This window comes from Brassica oleracea, chromosome C8 (assembly GCF_000695525.1).
Source record: "Brassica oleracea var. oleracea cultivar TO1000 chromosome C8, BOL, whole genome shotgun sequence".
NCBI lineage: Eukaryota > Viridiplantae > Streptophyta > Magnoliopsida > Brassicales > Brassicaceae > Brassica > Brassica oleracea.
Genome location: NC_027755.1, coordinates 33,989,429 through 34,011,837, shown reverse-complemented (window position 1 = coordinate 34,011,837; position 22,409 = coordinate 33,989,429). Strand labels below are relative to the sequence as shown.

Sequence of the window (22,409 nt, the reverse complement as noted above, 5' to 3'; positions counted from 1 at the left end):
AACAATTTTGAAATTTAACTCAAATAATATTTTTAACACAATTCATAACCAGATAGAAAATGCTTGATGGTTACACTAGCTAAAACTAAATATAATTAATATTTAGATATAAATTAAATATATAATTTTTAAAAACAAATATGATAAATGCATTTTCACAAAATAAGCAATACATATTAATGTTTCAATGATGAATACATTTTGTTTTGAAATTCATAAATTACCAAAGTATTGGTAGTTTTTGGGAGTGCAAGGGGGTTAAAAAAAATTGTCTAAGATTCAAACTATTTTTTCTATAAAATATAATTTTTATATCAGAATTTCTAAAGACTGATTTCGTTCCCCTGTTCGGAAATACGCTAGGCGCTAGTCGGGCGGCAATCCCGGACCTAGCGATTTATCGAAAACTCGGGGATTAATCGGGATATACGCGGGGACTAATTTTATTATTATTTTATTTATTATAATATTTAAATTAGATATATAATATAAATATAGTAGAAAGTAATAGTTTTTGGTATGTTATTATCGAAATTTATATTTATTTTGTTTAACAAAGACTAATTATTAGCAAAGATGAGTGTCATATTTTTATTTTTTATTGAAACAATGTTTATATATAAGGAAATATATGCATAAACATCAAAACTGCTGGTGTTTGATGATGTTGATGTTGTATAAGGTACCGGGTTCGAACCTCGGGCATGGCTTATCCAATTTTAGGTAAAAAATTTCTAGAAACATACAAAACAGAGTCCCACATTGGTAAACTTTAAAGAGGGAAGCTGATGTAAACGCCTATAAGTAGTCATTCAGAGTTGGTTTCGAAAATTGCATCAGGGTTTCAATCTATAAGAAGCCCAATAGTTTAAATTTGTTCGGCCTTTTAGGCGGTTAAAAATCGGTTTCAAACCGATTAATCGGTTATTTGACCGACTTGTTGGTCAACCGAGAAGTTGAGCCGTATTGGCCTTATTCGCCGCGGTTGCTTACCGCCGAGCGCCGAGCCGGACGCCTACTAGGCGTCCGAGTTTTAGAACAGGGTTTCGTTCTAATGAAGATTATGAGCTTAAAGTTTGTAACTTCTATCGAAATCAATTATTTTATATAAATTATAATAATTCAGAAAACTGAATCTGTCTTATGCAAAGCAAAAGAGTTTCATGGCTTTTGAGTAAATAGCAACGAATTGAGCTTCAAGAATACAGGATATATGAATCCAATAAGAATTTTGAGTAGATAACAGCGGTAAATAATTTTAATATTTTGACTTTATAACCTTTAGTAGAACAAAAATATAAAATTTGAAATAAGAAACTATTGTTTAATTTGGTGTGGTGAAAATATTCTTGCTTGTTTTATAGTCTAAAGTTGTGCGTAATGTTTCCATATAATACTTACTACTTTGATATTAACTCTATTTACTTCAATCAATTTGTTCGTTTCTAATTATCGAAACGTCGAATTGCTCTTTTGCATAATTCTTACACAAACGATTTTGAGTTTAATTTACTTTGGAATTATCTGATGTTGCAGTTTGACTACAATTCATATCTCTTCTATTTTGATGATGTTTTCATCTCTCTTTTGGACCTTTGTTTTGCTTCGTTTCTCTTCCGAGTTTAACTTCAAAGTTTTGACCATGTGGGTCAACATTTATCGCCTTCCATAAGAAATGCTTAGCCGCCTGGAACACATTCCACACTAGAAACAAAGTATGGAAATCTAGCAACTAGTCTACAAGACTACAGTGAGTTCCGTGATGCGCTGTGTGTAATCCTCCGTATGAACGAGTTCCAGACTTGTGAATGGTGAACATGCCAGAAATAGATGATTTCTCGTCTTCTTTTTTTTTTTAATATCTTTCAGTTAACACTTAACATCCATTGTGTGTGTATGTGCTCCTCAAATGTCAACGATAATAAAATGATAACATTAATTTTACTACTATATATTTCAGCACTTCAGGGTACTAGCTGATGAATAGTTTTAGAGATTATTTAAGAACATGTCCCTTCTCTAGTTGTCTCTACACAAAGACGTCTCTTGGAGGCATTTACTATTCAACTTGGAAGATTAATGTAACTTTTTTCGTTAGCGATTGACGTTGTACCATAATTGGATCGATTGATAAGATATTTGGAGGAAAGCAAAAACTTAGTGTAAGGAAGAATATTGGTAAACCCACTATCTTATGAGAAGAGAGGTCGATGGTTCTGGACCGTTGAGTTTGGGAACACTTCACTTCTCACTATATGATTCTCTTTCATTTAGAGGTTGATCGTTTGTAATTTTTGTTTTAGTTTTTGGTTTTTGATTTTGTAAAAACCATTCTTTATCCAATCAAGTTTTAGCTTTTAGTTTTTCTTTTTGTAAAAACCATTTCACTTGCCAATCAAGTTTTTTAACAAATAGATTCCATAAAATTTAGGAAAACTAGTTTTTCAAAATTTCAACCAATTTGTGAAGAAAAGCCAAAAACCAACTTTCAAAATCAAAACCGCCTGGAAGTCCGAGGACCTTTAGTACCGTAGTGTGGGTTTTCAATATAAAAACGAATTTTGTTTATTTTGTAGTTTCAAAATTTTAAAATATTTAATTTTTATAATTTATAGATATTTTATTAATTATGTTTAAGTATAACACTTAAAAAAAATAATTTAAAACCTGGCAATGTTTTTATTTTAAATAACAGTCACTATATTTTGATAAATTTTAATGATAATTTTTTTTAAAAATTATTATTTTAAAACAATGTATTGCTTATTTCATAAAAAAACTAAGAAAACAGCAAAACCAAAATTTAAAAACCAAAAACCAAAACCAAAAACTGAAAATCAAAAACCAAAATCTAAAAATTAAAAACCAAAAACTAACGGAAACTATCAGTTTTTTTTGTCAGACATACTTGTTTACATTACACACGATATGCTATATGTTTCAAAACTAGGCTTTATGAATACGAATATTTTTCATACGAACAAACATAACTTTTTAATCTCTAAATTTATTGTCTTAATTAATCGAACTATGAAGAAAATGGAGTAGTTTACACAATCCCTCTCTTTACGAGGCTTATTCAGTTACGATCTTAGTAGTAGTCTTCAACTTAGGTATCGAAACCCAAGAAGAAACTGAAACCCATTACAGAATATACAAAGAAAACGAAGGCCGCCTAATCCATCCGCGGCTGCTGCAGCTGATAATAGATGCGCATAAACACAGCTCTTTGTATTGTAGACGGATGAACCAGATTAGTAGTGCCAAAACGTTACCTACTATCCAATACATTATATAATAAGTCTTTTTAGGTAGTTAATACACGATGGTCGGGTCTATAAAAGCTCGTCCCATGACCATCGTCTTATTAGCCGCTTCTTGTTCAGAAGAGGAGCTTCTTTAGAGATCCGTGCATAACTACGCAAGAATCTTGCACGTCCTCCTCATCTATTGTCATCTCCTCTGAACGACACTCTGCGCTGCAAAAAGCTTTCTCTCCTCTGCAACTCATCACCACCACACAAACATCATTTCGTGCATCTAAATTTCATTACACTATCTAACTTTTGTCTTATTTGTGTGCGAATTAAAGAGTATTTGGAAACGGAACACGCACCTGTACATATATATGTCTTTCCCAAGTACAAGTTTCTTGTTGCATAAGTTACATACGCTGAGGAAGTTGTCCAAAGTAAACATGGAATCCAACTCTGTCTCGATACTCTTGTCTTTGTTATCATCCCCATTCTTGTGACACTCTAAAACTTGGTCACCGTAAATATGAGTGGTTTTCGGGTTAGGACCATGTGTAGTGATACAAGTGTAGTCCTCTGACATCTCCATCTCATCCTCAGATGAGAATGCATTGTCTGAACCAATCCTTGGAAACTTGGATTGAGACAGAACTCGGGTCTTTGTCGGACAATCATCCGCAGAAAATGAGCCGATTTCGAAGATAACACCAGATCTGTCCTTTTCGATCTTCAAGGACTTGGGATGTTTGTCCTTGATATCAGAGGACTTGATCCTCAAGGCTGGTCCAAACACGACATCTGGTGACAGAGCCCGATCATCACCGAGAGAATCCACAATGCTTAACCCAACTTTAGCAGGGCAGTTAAGATGAGCAGTGAATGAGGATCTACGAGATCTGAGGAAGAATGGGTCAGCAGCCATTGTAGACAACATCTTAAACTCCAGAGGAGATTTAGGGCTTCTGACAAAATCAGAATCTGAGATGCACTTGTCATTCTTCAGACCAATCAAGAGACTCATAGCCAGTGGGTTAGTGATCACTTTGTTGTTGTTGTTGTTGTTGTGTCCGACCAGATCAGTTTGCCGATCTACAGACTGAGACATTGTTTGATCTTTGTGACGAAACGTTGCTCTTGTTTTCTGCATTTACGGTTAATGCTTCTTTAATCTGTTTCTTAAATCAAAAACTTATTAGAGACCTGATATAACGTTTTGTATTCATAACACATTATACCGATAAATTAGCATTTGATAAGTCTAAATTAAAAGACTCAAATAATCTACAACAATTTTCAGGAATATGCCAATATATTATTTACAACAAGACTTATTTTTTGGTTCAGCCCCTAGGTTCACCAACCAAAAAGATTGTGATATTTCATATTCGATATCTTTTAAAAAAGTAAGCAAAATATTATCAAATTATATTATATTTTAAAAATTAAAATATAAAAAAAAAATAGTAGTAATTACAAAAAAACATATTTTAACCATCGTCGGCAAAACATTAAAACTTAAATCATAATCCATAAACCCTAAATCCTAAACCCTTGGATAAACCCTAAACTCTAGGATAAATCTTAAACTCTGAATCAAAATCACTAAACACTAAAACACTCAAGGGTTTACGGTTTAGGATTCAGGGCTTAGGGTTTCAATATTTAGTGTTTTTTATTTAAAGTTTAGGATTTATCCGAGGGTTTAGGATTTATCCGAGGGTTTAGAGATTAGGATTTAGGGTTTAATATTTTGCTGACGATGTTAAAAATATGTTTTTTAAAATTATTTTTTCTGTAACTACTATTTTCTTTACTTTTTTTTTAAACATAATATAATTTGACAATATTTTGTTTCATTTTTAAAAAAATATTGAATTTGAAATAATGAAATCCTATTGATTAGTGAACTTAGAACCCAAGATTAACTCTTACACCAATATGATAATTTGTATTTATTTTGTAAAAGACTGATAATTTACAACAATATGCCAAAATATTCTTATAAATTAATTTTCTACGAGGAATTGAAGCTTCAAATCAGCGGAGAAATATTCGCAACTGTCAAAAAAATATGATAATTATTTATTTTGTAAGCCTATAAATAAAAGACAAATCTCCAAAATAGCACATTTCTAAGTTTATATCACAAAAATAGCATTCAAAAACTAAAATGACCAAAATAACGCATTTCTAGGTTTATCCTTTCAAAATTTTAATTTTTTTATTTTTCAAAATTTGAAATCTTATCCCCAAAACCTCATTTCTCAACCCTAGACCCTAGACCCTAGACCCTAGACCCTAGACCCTAGACCCTAGACCAGAGCCGGCCCGTGGGCCAAGCAAAGGAAGCAATGGCTTCCGGCCGCATTATTATAAATACAATTTCGGCCACAAAAGATCGATAATTTCTTTTGGTCTAGTGGCAACATCCGAAGGTTATAGATTCTCTTCGCCCAACCCGGGTTCGAACCCTCTGATAATCGGCCAATTTTTTAAACTTGCTTCTGGTCTTGAATTCCCTAGGACCGGCTAGACCCTAGACCCTAGACCCTAAATCTTAAATCCTAAATCTCACACTTTTGACCTTGAGTGCTAGTTTTTGTTCTTTTTCTATTGCTATTTTTGTCTTTTTCTCATAAATAAACCTTCATATATATATATGTATATATATATACTTTTTTTTTTGATAAAACATTCATATATAGACCTTGATAAAACATTAAGTGATATTTTTGTGACTTTTGAACTTGAGTGCTAATTTGAGAACGAAAACTTGATTTAGTGCTATTTTTGTCACTTTCTCATAAATAAACCTTCATATATATATATACATATATATATATATTTTTTTTATCAAAACCTTCATATGTATATTATATTTAACAAAATTGTGAAGTTGATTATAGGATTATTAAGCCAAAACGAAAATCAAAGAAAAAAACCATGCAAACATATATATAGACTTTTTCAAAAAGAAAATAAAACATTATATATAGACAAAGAAAAAAAAAAGAATTTCTGATTCCAAGCATACATAAGAAACTACAATTTAGCTTCTGATAAATTGAAATTAAATTTGGAGATGGTTTTCTTACATGGATCTTGTAATTTTTCAATCTATATAGATACTTTAGGTTGGGGGGGGGACGAAAATTAAAAAGAAACAAAACTAAGAAGCATCAGCTAGAACAAAGAAACTTATTAAGAAATATATTTTGGAGAAGAAGATAGGGAAATTAAAATAGACGGACCCGAGAAGATCCTGGATTCGGATCTTGAGACGAGTCAGGACTCAGGAGCAGGAAGGATCCTAAAGCTCGTGAGAGAATCTGAGTTCTAGAGGTGAAGAGCTCTTTTCTCTCTCTCTCACTCAAGTTCTTGATGAATGAGAAATAGTGAGCTTTTCGAAATACTTGGCTCTCTTCTCACTCTTCTCTATACCATTTTTGTCAATTTCTTCTCGTCTCTTTTAATATTTGTTTTTATGCCAGAGGTGTCGGTTTCATACGCTCATTCTTTCAAAAAGAACCAAGAAAATTACACAATTACCACTTTTTCTTTTAACCTTTTTCCGCCAAAGATGAATAAGTTAGGTGAGAAGAGTTAGTCTTTTATTTTTTCACTGAAACGATTAAATTGAACATTGTAAAATACAAGGATCGATTACAAGGGTATTTACACTAAACCGACGGAAATCACGTGTCCTCAAAGATAAAGCCTTATCATAGAAAGATATACAAAGACATGGCAACAAACTACAACATCAACATTAGACTAGCAAGCAAAATATCAAAAGATGAAAGAATACCAAAGCAGGATCTAACTCCTTGGGATCAAAAGACGAACGTTACCACAACAGTAATGGTTTTTTTCACATGGAAAAAACTAGGAAGACCAATTTACACAATTTAAATCGGTTTAAAATGTTTTAAATAAGTTAAAATCGATCTAAATTAGCCTAAATCTATTTAACTAACTAATTACGTTAGTACAAATCAACACATTTGTCTATTTTTTTAGTTTTTCAATTTTTTTTTTTGTTTTGTTTATCTTATTTATAATCCATCACAATAAATTTATAATTAAACTCAAAAACTAAAATATTTTATATAAATATAATTCTATGTAAAAATGTCCACGTCTCGCCTAAACCTTGAATAATACGCTTAAAAGTTAATTTTTGATAAAACGTATAGTTACGGCCTGGAAATATTTTGATTATTATAACAATGGAAGTTGGATAAAGTACTTGATTACTTTCTCCGCCACAGGTTTAACCGTCAAATAAAATTCGGGTTTGTAACTTAACCGAAACCAAGATAGGTGGACCGGGTAATAAACAAAGATCACTTAAGAGGAAGACAAACGGCAAGGAGAGAGAGAGAGAGAGAGATGGACGAGGAGGACAGGATTCTAGAGAGAGAGAGGCTTCAGATGGAGCAGATTCGTGAGCTCGATTTCGAGGAGTTGCAGGTTGAGGAAGTCGATGAATTTCGAGATTCCGAGGAGGATGATGATCTCGGAATCTCCCACCACACTCGTCTCCGTCTCCTCTCGTGAGCAAATCTCTCTCTTTATCGTCGTCACCTGTTACGCGTGATTCTCTAAAATGGCTAAATAGCGTTTGTTTTTGGGCAGTGATAATGTTGGTGCTGATGATGAACATGTTTTCAACCCAGACGTGGCTTCTTTACATACCTATCTTGGCGGTATGAGCTGAGTTGATTCTCTCTCTGTCTTTTGGTGAAATACTTATCACATTTGGAGCTTTATTACCTATTGTTTTATCAGAGGTTGAGGACACTCCAAACAGAACTGCTTTTGTGGATGGAGGCACAGTTTTGAAGATCCCTCTTTTCTATCTCGAAGGTCTTCCTTCTCTTCATTAATAATGTCTAAGAAGACATTAGATGCTAATTTTGAATTGCTCTGTCCTCTCCTAGTGTGTTTTTGTAAGACATTGACGAAACTGCTTCTTTTCCTAGGAGTGGTTCTGTTTCCGGACTCCACGCTTCCCCTTAGAATCGTCCAGTCCACTTTCTTGGCTGCTATTGAGAGAGCTTTGAACCAACCTAACGCTCCATGTACCATTGGTGTCGTACGTGGACTTTAAATCTTTTTGCTCTGATTTCTTTAATTAACATGGTTCTTTTTTTCTGTTAAAAAAATAATAATCTACATGGATAATTGTTTTATCTTCAGATTCGTGTTTACAGAGAAGGTAATCAGTTCAAGTATGCCACTGTTGGGACAACCGCTGAGGTAAAACTTTCTTTTTCCATTTCCTCTTTTCTTCCAAATGACTGTTTGATGAAAGCTTACAATTATCGGTGGTAATTACAGATACGACAATACCGTCGACTTAGTGATGGCTCATTCAATGTTATTACTCGTGGACAGCAGCGGTTTCTTTTAAAGCGTCGCTGGACTGATGTTGAAGGATTCGTAAGGACATTCTCTCGTATAGCCACACCTTCTAGTTACTAGTCAAATTGGGGAGTTCATTGTAAAAGAAGCTCTTTTTTTTTTATGGGTAATTCTTTCTGTGCAGCCTTGCGGAGAGGTTCATATTGTTGAGGAAGATGTACCCTTGAGGACTCCCAGGGATGCTTTTGGGAAGCTGGTACCAATAAGCAACTCGAGAGCTTCCAGTACAATGGCTTTATCTGCATCTTTTAGTGACACGGACGAAATGTCAGTAGCAAATTCTGAAGAAAGTTTTGAAAGTGCTCTTTCTCCATCAGAGAAAAGACTTCATTATTCAGCAGTTGACTCAATAATGGATGACTGGACATGTAGTGATGATGAGGACGAAGTAGTCAGTACATCTAATATTATCCAATCTGCTGATGGCAAAACTCCTGTTTCGAAAGGGAAATGTCAAAAGCTAAACAGGCTGACGAGTTTCCGGAAAAATACTGATCTAAACCGATTCAGTATGGCCCCAAGAGCATTTTGGCCATTCTGGGTGTACCGGATGTACGACTCATATCATCTTGCTCAACGAGCAGCTGGTTAGTTCCTTATTTGTTTTTTTTTTATCGTTGTAGCTCAGGTATTAAGAGTCTTTTCTAATGTTATGCAGATCTGTGGAAGCAGATAGTTGGGGTTCCAAACATGGAGGCAATAGTGAATAAGCCAGATATTTTATCATTTTCCATTGCTAGTAAAATTCCCGTCTCTGAGTCAATTAGACAAGAGCTCTTGGAGATTGACGGAGTCTCTTACAGATTGCAGAGAGAAATAGAGTTGCTTGAGAGTTTTGATCGTGTTCGATGTAAACACTGTCAGGTAAAATATGGATGGTCATCATCATTTCTGCTTCCTCTCTCCGTTGTGCATTTTTTGTTTACTAATTAATACCTTTTACATATTTGATGCAGAGTGTCGTAGCAAGAAGAAGTGACATGTTGGTTATGTCTAGTGATGGTCCTCTAGGTGCCTACGTAAACCCACATGGCTATGTGCATGAGATAATGACATTTTACAAAGCAAATGACATAGCGATAAGTGGTAGATCTGTTAAAGAAGACAGTTGGTTTCCTGGGTAAGAGGCTTTTCATAAATGTTTGTCGTTATCCCTTGTTTGGTACCTCGATACCGATTAAAAATCTTTTATCAACTATTATTCGTCCTTAAGGGAGCTTCCGAGTTATATGATCTAAAAGCTAGCTTTGGTTGAATTCAAAACAAGCTAAATTTAAACATCTGGTGCAATTTGTTGTAGGCGTAGGATGATTTGTTTAGACTTTAGAGTGTCTCCCAAATCGTTGATATTCCAAGTCTGTTTACCATATTGTATGTCTCTTAAATTGGCAACAGGTATGCATGGACGATTGCAAATTGTGCAACGTGTGAAACCCAGCTGGGTTGGCTTTTCACAGCAACAAGCAATAAGTTGAAGCCATCATCTTTCTGGGCAGTTCGTAGCTCACAGGTCGCAGATGACATGCGCTGAAAAACAAGTATTACAACAGGTCTCACTCACATATCAATTCCCGCCGAATGACCATATAAAGGAGTCTCCAACTGGTATCTTTAGTATCCTTTATGCATATGAGATAACAAAATAGTTTGTGAAAGGCAGAAGCGGACTAGAGTATAGAGGTTCTAAAGTAGTAACAACATCTTGAGAGGTAGGTAGATGTCTTTTTCATCAATACATTATATATGTACACATGAAAACAAGATGTATGTGAAGGAAACCTACGTATGCTAAGAGTATACTGGTAACCTTATGGATTAAAGTACTGAATCTCTGATGGGCTTTCTGACCTTGAATGAATTTGAAAGCTCACTCATTTTGGCGCTGGCTCTTCTTTTTCATCAAGTTGCTTTACAATAGCGTTCGAGTTTTGTTAAAAACAAAGGTTATGGAATGATTTGTAAACATGTATCACGGCGTTTTCGGCGAACAAACTACAAAGAATGGATGAAAATATGTTTTATAGATATGATTATGCCGCCACAAATTATTTGTGATTCTCCCAGCGAAGAATTTTAACTATGTCAAGCAAGGAGAAAGAGCCCACATGAGAACTCAGAGCTGGCTATGTGCGATTATCTCAGAAAACGGAATACGTTTCCATGGTGTAGACACAACTTTCTGCTGGATTACTCAATAACCAAGACTCCTTTCATGGTTGAACCTCTGCATGATTAACTTAAGAGGGCATTCAAGGAACATAACAAAAACGAAACTTAGAAGGCATGTCTACTAAAATACTAGAACATGTATTTCTTACTCCACCAAATAGTTCCATCTTCAATTTACTGCAAAAACATACAATCAAACCATGGATCTCCCTTTAACTAATAAGATTAAAAAAACATTATTTTGAAGATAGATTGATAATAGTGAGCTATCCTCTCTCTTTTTTTTTAATCTAAGAAATTTTAAACTTATTCCTCCAAAACAAACAGTAGTGAAGTACATCTTCCATTCATCCTTGCTAAAATATTCTCCTAAGCCCATAGCATCACTGTTTTTGTTCATTCTCACTGAGCGCGGATGTATGGATGGATAAAAAAGCTAAAATTGACTTGCATTCGTAAACAAAAAAACTAGAACAACTTCATGAAACAGTTCGACCGTAACAAATGGACGAAATGTAAAGATTCTTGCCCCACTTTTCCTGCATAAAAGAAAAAGACAACAAGTTACACACCCAACCAAGTTTGGAAAGCCAAAAGATGAGACAGCAAAAGAAAACCTTGACATGATTACTAGGAAAAGCAGAAGTTCTAAGAGTCTCCTGTGTCTCATCACTAGGCTTCCTTCTTGGCACACTAAGAACAAAGGCAGACTGATCACAAGTTCCAGCAATTGATGTAATTCTGTAGCCATTTTCCCATCGACGATGTATACCTTCACTGGGGTATAGAAAATCTAGTTCTACTACCTGCATCACAACAACCCCTCAACATAAATTTCAAGTCATGTAGCATTAAAAATAATAATAAACAAACACAAAGTACAACAACACAAGACCTGGTCCGAAAAAGCAGCTCCACGAGACATAACAATCCCCCATTTGCTTCCAGCAGTGGCCATTGATGTGACATAGAACCCTTCCCTCCACTTTTTATTTATCCACTTGAAGGGAAAAGAATCGCTCACTTTGTAGGACTGCTGTAGATACGGGGTCCCTGAATACAAAAGCGGATTAAATCTAAAGCAACTGTTACGCTTTGCATTTGAAAAGGAATGAAAAACAACATTACCCTTGGACATAACCACAAATGAGCTTCCATTGTTTGCTCCAGCTACTGCTGTGATGTAGTAATTTTTTTCCCATTGTTCCATAATCCATTCCTAACACAAGTTGGAGAAATGTAAAAAAATGACCGTAACAGTGGACAAATTTGGAATAAATGAATGAGAGAAGCTACCTTGTGGAGAAAGCTTGGTGACAGCTGGTAAACTTGGGCCGTACAGCCAGTTCCTGCGTCCATGATTACAGCCCAGAGATTCGAGCAAGAAGCCACACTGCTGATAAATAGCCCATCGTCATTTCCCTTTTCGATGTGCTGTGGGAGCCTTATATCAGCAACGTTATAGTGATATCTGCAAGCAAAAATATAAATACACAAGTCAGCTGGATTGATGTTCATCCACGTTATATTTTCAAGAAATAAATTCAAGATGGCACCTTTGCTTCATTGGTCTGTGAGCACTGTAAATGCTGATCCATTGTGTCGCTGGCATTCCCAACCTGACCTTCTTTGTTGGCTGTTCGTCCTCCTCATCCATTGTCAACCTCCCTCTCTTTTGACCCACTTGATGTACGAGCTTCACACCAGACCAAAAAAAAAAACAATCTTAGGCATACTAGATAGGATCATAATAGCAGAAGTGTCATAAATGTTATCACTAAATCACCTTCTGTGCACCATCAGTATTAATTGGCCTAATGTCTGGGTTTGGTCCGACTATTCCATCGAAAAGGGAAATATACTTAGCATAGTCAGGCTCCTCATCAAACTTCAAATTGACCACATACTCGACAAATTCACGGAAAGGCTGGGGGCAAAAGCAACAAAGAGTTTCTGGGGAAGTAGCCATCTTCTTCTTGCAAACGAGGAAGCCTTTGTTCTCTCCCTAAGCAAAATACAAAATTAACGGAAGCCAAGGAAAAGAAAAAATACCAAAGAAAAGGAAAAATTAATAAAGTTCCCAACCTGGTAGCCTTGCCATGGAAGCCTGCCTCGAAGAAGGAAAACAAGAGTGTAAGCAAGAGATTCCAGGTCATCCCTCCGACTACAAGTTCTGCCAAGATGAGCGTGTACGCTTGCATAACGCACCGTTCCTCTGAGATTGCAAAAAGCCAATACACATTATTAATAAATAAAACAGAAGATTGAATGTCCCTACTAAAAAAATCAATCTCACACGCATTTTGCAACTAACCTAAACACATCAGGACGCTGATCATATTCAACATGTTGTCCAGTAGCATTATCGCGCCATCTGATTGCTGCAAGAACAAAGGATTGGATAAGCAACAAAAAAAGACAGCAAAGCACGCTCATTTGTATCTATCGCCATACCTAAGCCGAGGTCAACAAGGAAAAGTTTTTTCTCCTCAGGAGTTCCAGGAGGCCCAAGCAGAAAATTCTCCGGTTTAACATCACCATGCACATATCTGAGGGAAGAAAGAGAGCATTAATTAAAGAAAGAGAGTTGCAGAAGCAGTACCACAGTCAGCATTAATAAAGAATAATAATTAAATTACCCCCTAGAATGCATCTTTTCCAAAATGGATATTGCCTCAATCGCGATGCAAGCAACCATCTCTGTTGACATCCTGTAATTCATAGAATCAGGAAAAAAAAATTGTATGTTTTATCAAGGGGTTTATTTCAAAAAAAAAAATAAAGTAAAAATAAGATGGAATGCTTACGCTTGACTGGTGCTGTTCCAAACATCCCACAAGCTAGGCCCTAGTATATCCATAACCTGTATGAAAGATACAAAACTGTAATTAGTCACACACACCCTCAAGTAGCTATGAACGCGTTCTTGTTCAACATACCATTATGTAAAAATCTCCTTGACGACCTTTATAATGAACTCGTGGCACGCCATGACTGCCACCAAGAGCACTGGACAACAAACAGATAAAAATTTAATTAAACCCCAAAACCACAAAAGCAGAAGAAGAAGAATCATACAGCCAAAATACAAAGAAACCGTACTTGTAAACTTGCCACTCATGAGGTGGCCCATGGTTACATCCTTTGCTGCTTCTATGCTCAAACTTCAAAGCCACCTGCAGAAAAAAAGAAAGAAGAAGACACATCAATACAAAAAAACAATACTAAAAGCTAGTAGATTTGGAAAACAAAACAAGCAATAACCTCCATAGCTCCGGGGCCAAATCTAGCGTTAACAGTGGCAGGACCCATCTTCCGACCAACATAAACTTGTCCGAAACCTCCTTTGCCTAGCTTTCTATCTAATTTGTACATTGGGGAACCACCGACCTGAACCTGAATTGAACCAAACCAAACCAAAGGAGTCAATTCAATTCGAGTTTTTTTTATCTTACAGACCAAAAAAAAAAAGGGTGGACTTCAAAATCAAACCTTTTCGGGAAGGGGAGGAGCGTTTCCGTCGTCGTCAGGCAAAGGTGGTTGACCACCACTGTTGAATTCACCCATCAAGAAGACTCCCTCTCTTTCCTTCCACCAAAAGATCGATTCACTCCGCAACTCTCTTTCTTTCTGCCGCCACAAAGCAATTGACTTTTTGTTTTAGGTTTTTGTTTTTTTTCTTTTTTCTCTCGCGGCCCGATCTCTGCGTGCTCAGGCGTCAAGGTCTAAGTCTGAGAGCAAGAACCAACCATTCGATGGATCATTGTTCCAAGATTACGAAGAGAGGAGATGTAATGGGGATTTTTCCTTTTTTTTTTTAGGGATTTTACTGACTTATTAGGCGAACGATACGAAGCGAAGCTCACCGTCTTGTGCTTTCCTTTAGCCAAAGTAATGTTCACTTATTTTTTTTCTACTTTTTCCTCTCTATTTTATTGGGTTTTTATTTTTCCTCTTCGCACCTTTCGATTTATAAGTTTTTTTTCTTTTCATCTATTTTAGGGGATATGATTAACTTTGATAATCAAATCTTTAATAAATGGAGAGTGGGATTATGAATTCAAAATTTATCAAATCTGAGTGAGTGGAAGTGGATTTTTTTAAAAGTTACTAAATTGGGATGTTAAGAAAAAGTTGATATAATAAATAAATAAATCATTTTTAGAACTTTTTCCAGTTTGGTATATTTGGAAAACGAGAAAAAATGATAATTTGTTTAAAGGAATAAACAAGAATTTTTTTGGAAAGTATTAGACAATCGGAATCAAGATGACATATTTGGTCTGAAACAAATAGGACAAATGAAGAAATATCTGAAGAACGACAATTTTTGATTCAAACTGTAACCCTAAAGATATGTATGATTAATGGTTCATTAAAACATGACTCACTCTTCAGTGGTTGTGGATGGACATGAAAAAACTACAGATGGAAGATTTAATTTACGGAAGCCAGAAACCAAAGGAGAAGAATTTCACCCTTACATGCGGTACTCGAACCGCTTTCTTGAACTATAGAATATATGCTACAATTGTCGACGTGTCAGATTTTTGGCACCGATTGTAAGGATATAATTTTAATGATTTAATATCCAGGAGGTGAAATTTTTCCACATAGTTAAAGGAACTATCAATATTTAAGATTACAATTGTTGTTCTCTATCCTGTTTTATCCTCGTTCTGAAAAATGTTGACTTAGATTCATTTAGCTAAGATATCAAGAGCGTTTCATAAGGACTTTTACTATATTAGTTGTTCTATTCCGTTATGGTTCCACATACCACTTCAAATTTGAATAATATAACAACTGTTCGATGAGAAAGTCTTTTCTACAATTTATCAATACATTGTACTTTTAGAAAAGTTGATATGAGATGGAAAAATGAAATGATATATCTTAATTTTTATCTTTAATTTTTCGGAAAAGTTTTTTTTGAAAAATCATGAGAACCGTGATTAGTCTCTATGAATAGCTTCCGCTAAAATGAAGTAGTAGATGTATGAAAATAAAGTAAAGTTGAATTATTTGTTATACTACATAAAATTGAGGAGAATCAATAAACTCAGAAGAATAGATCAAAGATAATGGTTTATTGATCAATAGAGCAGGAGTACAACATATTGGTTTGTGAACCCTAATTCTAGCTATATGCTTTTATAGTTGAAAGTGAATAATAATAGTCCATCCTCTTTTCTAAGGTTTTTGTGTTCGTTTTATAGATTCATGTAGTCGAAATATAGGTTAGATTTTTCCATATTTTGAAATATGAAAAGATTTCCATTTAGTAGAAGTTTTCCATTTTACACGGAGACCATAAATCGTTCGAGCAATAGAAATAAAGTCACGTCCTACTTTGAGTAGGAGGAGTTGCTTCATAGATTAATTATTCTCAATAATTTATCCTTTATCTTCCGATTTCATATTTGAAATTGGTAAATAACTTGTACCTTTCAGTCGACCGGAACCGTACCTTCGCATCAAGTTTGTGGATGGTATGAGGAATATAACGTTGCTTTTTATAAATTATTCGGATTATCCTGATATGGGCCCTATTGAAATTCAGTAGGAAATGCTGCATGGCAAAGGCACATTGGTGACAAAATAGACTGGGATCTCTTAATGGACTCTTGGTCTTGGATTCACATTTCACTGATCTACAAAATTTGTTTTCTGTCACATGGTCCAAGTGGCGTTTGGGCTGATGGGCACATGGCCTTGTAGTTGATGTGATTCATCAAGTCTAGAGGGCGCATAGCTGAACCAGACGATAAACTTTTTGATTATGCTTCATGACCATGCTGTCGGCTTGCTTAGGAGGAAGAAGTCATGGTCTGAACCAGTAGATAAACTCGTGGAATGCTAAAAAAAGTGGAGGTCTTAGTCTTAATTGGTGATAATTTCGCAGGATTTTTTGAATAGTCGAAAAAGACCATCTTTGAAATTTGTTATCTTGTCGTATAGGAAAAGATGCTTGACTCGGAGCATATATGATATTGGATTTTGAGCATTTGGGAAAATTCTCTTCCTTTTGATATTTTTTTTCGAATCTCAATTTGATTGCGTGAAAAAAATAAAGAAAAAGACACATTAAATGAATTGGAATCTCAGGTTAAACCAACCGATTTAGACGATTCTTTTAAATTTTCAGATTTTCATATCTAATAGTAATTATTTTATCAAAAGGGTCGGATTTCAAATTGATCAGTTGATTTTTAGATGGATATATCTTGGTTGTGTTAAATAATATCCTAAACGTTATCTGAATGCAACTGTCTTTTATCATTTTCTAGAATTAAATCAAATAATCAAATTAGTTCATTTTAAGTTATGGGATAACGCTTTTAGGGAATCTCAATCACTGTTCCATTTTATATTCCCACAGATGAATAACAATAACAGCTGCCAAACTCATAGAGCTCAAGATCGAAGAGCATAAATTTTCCATATTATCTCATTCGATTGCCACCGGTCCCAACGGCTGAGAATCCATACCTGTAAGGTAATAAAATCTATTCTATTAAAAGAGAATCATTCTGAAAAAATCTACTCATGAAAAATTGTTAGACCATTTCATTTATTAGCAATATATTTGGTGTTACCATAATATTTGACTAACAATATCTAACCTCAAATTTCTCTAACAATAATTTATTACACCACATCTTTTTGAACATGACAAAATTATACAACAAATAAAATTTTATTTATTAGACCATATCTCACGACAATGATATACACAATATAGTTTTCATACTTTATTATATTTTTTTCTAAACATACGATATAGTTTATATACTTTATTACATTTTTCAAAACATCTATATAGTTTCAAATATTTACAAAATCAAATTTAATACAAACACTTTAACAAACCATATGTAAAAAAATAAAACTATATATTTTACGTTAAATTATTTTTATATAGTTTAAACTAAAATTTGTTATTTAATACAAGATTAAAAATTATTAAAAAATTTACAAATCTATACTACTAAATTAGCCAAAATCAACCAAGTAAATCTTAAGGCTCACAAGTTCAACAAATGTAACTCTTATAAAATGCACACAAAATATAACGTGATAGAGTAGGTATGGGCATCGGGTCTTCTGGTTGGGTACGGATCGGTTCCTTTCGATCTAGTTATTTAAAATTTTCTGGTTCGGATTCGGGTCGATTTCTTTGGGGTCAAGGTCCATAATTCAAATACCTACAAAATACCTATAATTTTTGGGTACGTAACGGTCCAAATTGGCTTGGGGGTTTTTAGGACTCGAAAGATATTCGAAGTACCCAAAAATTTTAAAAATACTGAAACACAAAAAATCCGAAAACACAAATAAATACCTGAAAAATATTTAAATTCCTAAAAAACCCAAAGTTTACGGTAAATATGACATGAGGAACCTAAGATACCTAAAAACATTTCTTCATACCCAAAAAAAATTAAATTTTATCTGAAACTATAATCAGAAATCTGGATCCAAAACTTAAAAAAATATTCATAATATTGAAAACACATTCGAAATACCAAATACATATATGAAAAAATCAAATATACCTAATATAGTTAAAACATTTAATATACTTTGAATACCCAACCGGGTCTCGGATAGGACTAGGAATCGAACAAAGACCACAAGTCGACGAAAAAATCAAATATGTATTTTGCCCTAAATCCAAACCCAAACCACAACTATATTTCTTGATTGATTTTGGTTTGGTTTTTCGGATCCGGTGAAATATCTAAGACTAAAAAGAATTATATAATAGTGTACATACAAAATATTATATAAACTAATATACTTTGAATACCCAACTGGATCTCGGATAGGATTAGGAATCGAACAAAGACCGCAAGTCGGCGAAAAAATCAAATATGTATTTTGCCCTAGATCCAAACTCAAACCACAACTATATTTCTTGGTTGATTTTGGTTTGGTTTTTCAGATCCGGTGAAATATCTAAGACTAAAAAGAGTTATATAATAGTGTACATACAAAATATTATATAAACAAATTCAGAAATTATATAATTTTAAACAAGTGTCCTTCTTCGATATAATGACTTTGTAAGAGAATAATGTACGCCAATTCTAAAATACTAATTCACAAATTTTGTTTATAATCCAAAGAAAAACCGGCGGTTTCGAAGCGCGGATCAAAATCTAGTTAAAATTAATTCCCAATATCAGTAGTACATATGAGATGGTTACATAGATGTATATAGTATTATTCAATATCATGATTTCATCTTTACTTTCTATCTAGATTCTCTCTTTTTCGTTTGTTTTTATAGATCCTCTCTTTGACATGGAAAAAGCTTCAAGCCCGGAAAAATGGCAAGCCAAAGTGTCAGTCACGCTCACAAAATCAAAGCCTGACCAAATCTGGCTTCTCTTCACCGATTTCTTCAATTTCAACAAGTGGCTCCAAACGCTCACCACGTGTCACGGCGTCCACGGCATCAACGGTGAACTCGGCTGCATCAGATTCTGCTCCGGCTCCTCCATACGGTCCAACGGCGTAGAACCCACCGTGGGATGGTCTAGGGAGAAGCTGGTGGCCGTTGATCCCGTGGAGCGAGTGATGAGATACGAGATAGTGGAAAGTAACATTGGATTCGAGTCATATGTCTCGACGGTGAGGATATTGCCACGTGATGAAGAAGGTTGTGTGATTGAGTGGGGTTTCACCGTTGATCCCGTAGGAGGATGGTCTCTAGATGATCTGGTGAAGAAGTATGAGAAAGCACTCGGAATAATCGCCAAGAACATGGAAGAGGCTTTGACAAGAACATAGTCTTATTTGAAAAGTTGTAGTAAAACTGAATAGCAAATAAATCGAGATGCTCTTTTTGCTTTGTTTTTGTCATCCGTACTTCACTTCAAAGATAGATAAAAAAAAAAGAGAATAGATTCTCTATTTTTATACTAAACCGTTCGTTAATGTTAGTTTCTTTTGTTGTTCTGAATTCTTTTTTTTTTTTCAAGTTGGCTATTTCGAAATAGCGTAAGATATGCTTACACTCGTACCACTGGTATGATACCAAGCTTGTATTGTTACTCCATGGACATCTTTAATGAGGATCTAAACTATATAGCACAAGGAGACTCGGTAGTCGTGAATAGAGTTTGATCTGCATGTTTATAGAGTTTTTTTTATTTTATAAATATATGATGTACATTTTAATATTTTATATTGTGTAATTTTACAATCTTATTGTTTAGATTTCTTATTCGATATTATTAATATATAGTGATTTGTTATACATTTTTTTTTATTAATTGTTATTACATTTTCAAATTCAATACAACAAATTAATAATCTGAAATAATCAAACAGAGAATTTTATTCAATATATTTTAAAATTTATTTAATTATCTGTTTAGGATAATTTAAATTTCCATATTGTGTTTTAAAAAAAAATACTTCAACTTCTATCATTTAAGTATGGAAAATTTACCAAATATGACTCAAAACTTGATTTTGATTGCAAAAGTATACCCAAATTTGAATCAAATGCAAAAGTAACCAAAAAGTCTTGTGAAACTACAGCTAGTCCCTTGTGATCAAACAAAAAAACAGAACTCATTTTTACGAATATATTCCCGCTAAGTCTTCTGCGTCTTCTGAGTCTTCTGAGATTCTGTTAAGTCTTCTGGACTACGTCCACGGAAGTCGTCTGGTATAGTTTATCTTAAAAATAATTTATAAATTTTGTAAAAAATATTTTGATAAGCGAAAAATTAAAATCATGTAATTATAAACAATTTTAAGTAATATAAATTAAGATATAATAAAATTGAATTGTTTTCAACATAGATGAGTGAAAGTAGTGAATCATGATATTCTTTGTTCTAGGGTTTGACAACATATGTCGTAGTATTGTATGTATTCTTAGGGTTAGATTTTGGAAAGCTTAAATGTTTTTTTGAAAAATTAAATTTTTATCTACATGTGATTATTTATGTGTATAGTAAACACTTTTTAAGTTTAATTTGATTTTACGAAGTGTTTAGTTAGTTAATTTAGTTAAGGGGTTATGTTTAGGATCTAGACGACTAACATGTAAGTCGTCTGGAAAGTCTTCTAACTCCCGCTAAAAATATTTAAGTTTTCCGCTAAAAATATTGAAGTCTTCTGGGCGACTTACACGCAAGTCGTCTAGTAAGTCTTCTGATCGAAAATATTTATCCTTATTGGAATTTTTGTCTCTATATATAAAAAAATATTTAAACATTCTCTCTCCTCCTCTCAAATGGCTGCAACAAAAATAGTATGTTCCTCATTCTAAAACTCTTTAACCTCTCTATAATCTCTTTGAAATTATAAACACCAAACATTATATCAATTTATTGTTTTTGTCTCATGTATTTCTCACTAGTTTATCTTGTTTTGCAGGTTTTTCATCACATGGTTCTCATCTTCCACTCATTTAAAGGTAGATTTAATAATTTTAGATATGTATTTTTGTGTGTTCTATTAAGGTAGATCTATCTAATACTCCACTCATTTTTTCTGTTTTTAAGCCATTTGAACATTTTTGGAGATGCATGTTTTTCAGATCTGGATTTGGATATGCAAGTTTTTCAGATCTGGAAGACTTCTGGGCTGGAAGACTTTCAGACGACTTCCAAGAAGTCCCCTGACAGAGTCTCCCCTATGTCTCCCTTTCATAGTAGATCTGAGCGTTGTGGTAAGTTCTTATGTTGATTTTTCTTCATTTGGTAACCTCCTGTTGCATAAAATTCACACTTTTTTCCCAAACTAAAACTCTTCAAACCCACTCAAATCTCATTGACTTGAAAACACTAAACTTTATATGAATTTTTCATTTTTGTCTCATGTCTTTCTCACTAATATATCTTTTTGTTGCAGGTTTTAATAAGATAGTTCTCATCTTCCACTTGGATATGTACTTTGTGTAATCTATAAAAGTATGTTTATCTAATTTTCTACTCATTTTCTCTGTTTTTAAGCCATTTGAACGTGTTTTTATATGATATGCAGGTTTTACAGATCTGGGTTTGATATACATGTTTTTCAGATCTGGATCAGACTTTGGAAGACTTATGGGAAGTCTTCTCGGAAGTCTTCTAAAATATAATGCGCCAGACGACTTCGTAGAAGCCTTCCAGACGACTTCGAAGAAGTCTTCCAGACAACTTCCAGACGACTTCCAGGAAGTCTTCTGACGGGGTCTTCTTCCATATCAAGTGAAGTCTAAGTTTGTCTTTGTAGAGAAATGATCTATAATAGTTTTGTTTGTGGTCTGTTTTGTGATTTGCATGTATACTCCTTTAGTTGTGACTTTTTTTTTGTAAATTTGAAGAGATATTAATGAAAAAGTTTGGTAAATATGTTCATTTTCCACGACGTTATCTTGCCAAAATTACTTGACATTATTGAAGTTATTGATACAACTTCAATAGCAAAGCATAATAACACAAAAAAATAATGAAATTTATTACAACTAGGGGAGAAGAATTCTCAAGAAAACTTAGTCAAATTCACAAAAGATAAAACATTACATAAGTTCAAAGCTAGAACACTTTCATT

The 22,409-nt window shown here is 34.0% G+C and overlaps 4 protein-coding genes across 6 annotated transcripts; 2 read left to right on the top strand and 2 right to left on the bottom strand.

Moving 5' to 3' along the window:
• Positions 1–2,997: 2,997 nt before the first annotated feature.
• On the bottom strand, positions 2,998–6,706 carry LOC106308139. 3 transcript variants are annotated; one of them, XM_013745267.1, is made up of 3 exons: positions 6,506–6,706; positions 3,617–4,423; positions 2,998–3,500 (listed from the first exon to the last, which is right to left on the bottom strand). In XM_013745267.1, the coding sequence occupies exons 2-3, from the start codon at positions 4,399–4,401 to the stop codon at positions 3,383–3,385; spliced, it is 903 nt and encodes a 300-aa protein (XP_013600721.1). In that variant the 5' UTR covers positions 4,402–4,423; positions 6,506–6,706; the 3' UTR covers positions 2,998–3,382. The 3 variants fall into 3 exon arrangements, with proteins under 3 accessions (XP_013600721.1, XP_013600723.1, XP_013600722.1); XM_013745269.1 differs by having other exon boundaries at positions 3,617–4,395; positions 6,506–6,705; XM_013745268.1 differs by lacking the exon at positions 6,506–6,706 and adding an exon at positions 6,350–6,499.
• An 894-nt stretch (positions 6,707–7,600) lies between these two features.
• On the top strand, positions 7,601–10,555 carry LOC106307719 (protein cereblon-like). The gene is made up of 10 exons (XM_013744753.1): positions 7,601–7,810; positions 7,893–7,963; positions 8,046–8,123; positions 8,240–8,352; positions 8,457–8,516; positions 8,598–8,699; positions 8,806–9,268; positions 9,340–9,545; positions 9,638–9,801; positions 10,077–10,555. The coding sequence occupies exons 1-10, from the start codon at positions 7,647–7,649 to the stop codon at positions 10,210–10,212; spliced, it is 1,557 nt and encodes a 518-aa protein (XP_013600207.1). The 5' UTR covers positions 7,601–7,646; the 3' UTR covers positions 10,213–10,555.
• A 520-nt stretch (positions 10,556–11,075) lies between these two features.
• LOC106312643 (casein kinase I-like) lies at positions 11,076–14,772 on the bottom strand. The gene is made up of 16 exons (XM_013750236.1): positions 14,343–14,772; positions 14,115–14,246; positions 13,953–14,026; positions 13,790–13,859; positions 13,658–13,713; positions 13,490–13,561; positions 13,305–13,399; positions 13,165–13,231; positions 12,936–13,065; positions 12,637–12,855; positions 12,407–12,546; positions 12,147–12,321; positions 11,979–12,069; positions 11,746–11,903; positions 11,468–11,656; positions 11,076–11,389 (listed from the first exon to the last, which is right to left on the bottom strand). Exons 1-16 carry the CDS (start codon positions 14,415–14,417, stop codon positions 11,330–11,332), a joined length of 1,803 nt encoding a protein of 600 aa, XP_013605690.1. The 5' UTR covers positions 14,418–14,772; the 3' UTR covers positions 11,076–11,329.
• Positions 14,773–19,038: 4,266 nt separating this feature from the next.
• On the top strand, positions 19,039–19,780 carry LOC106310858 (lachrymatory-factor synthase). The gene has a single exon (XM_013748085.1). The coding sequence runs from the start codon at positions 19,161–19,163 to the stop codon at positions 19,647–19,649; it is 489 nt and encodes a 162-aa protein (XP_013603539.1). The 5' UTR covers positions 19,039–19,160; the 3' UTR covers positions 19,650–19,780.
• The last annotated feature ends 2,629 nt before the right edge of the window (positions 19,781–22,409 follow it).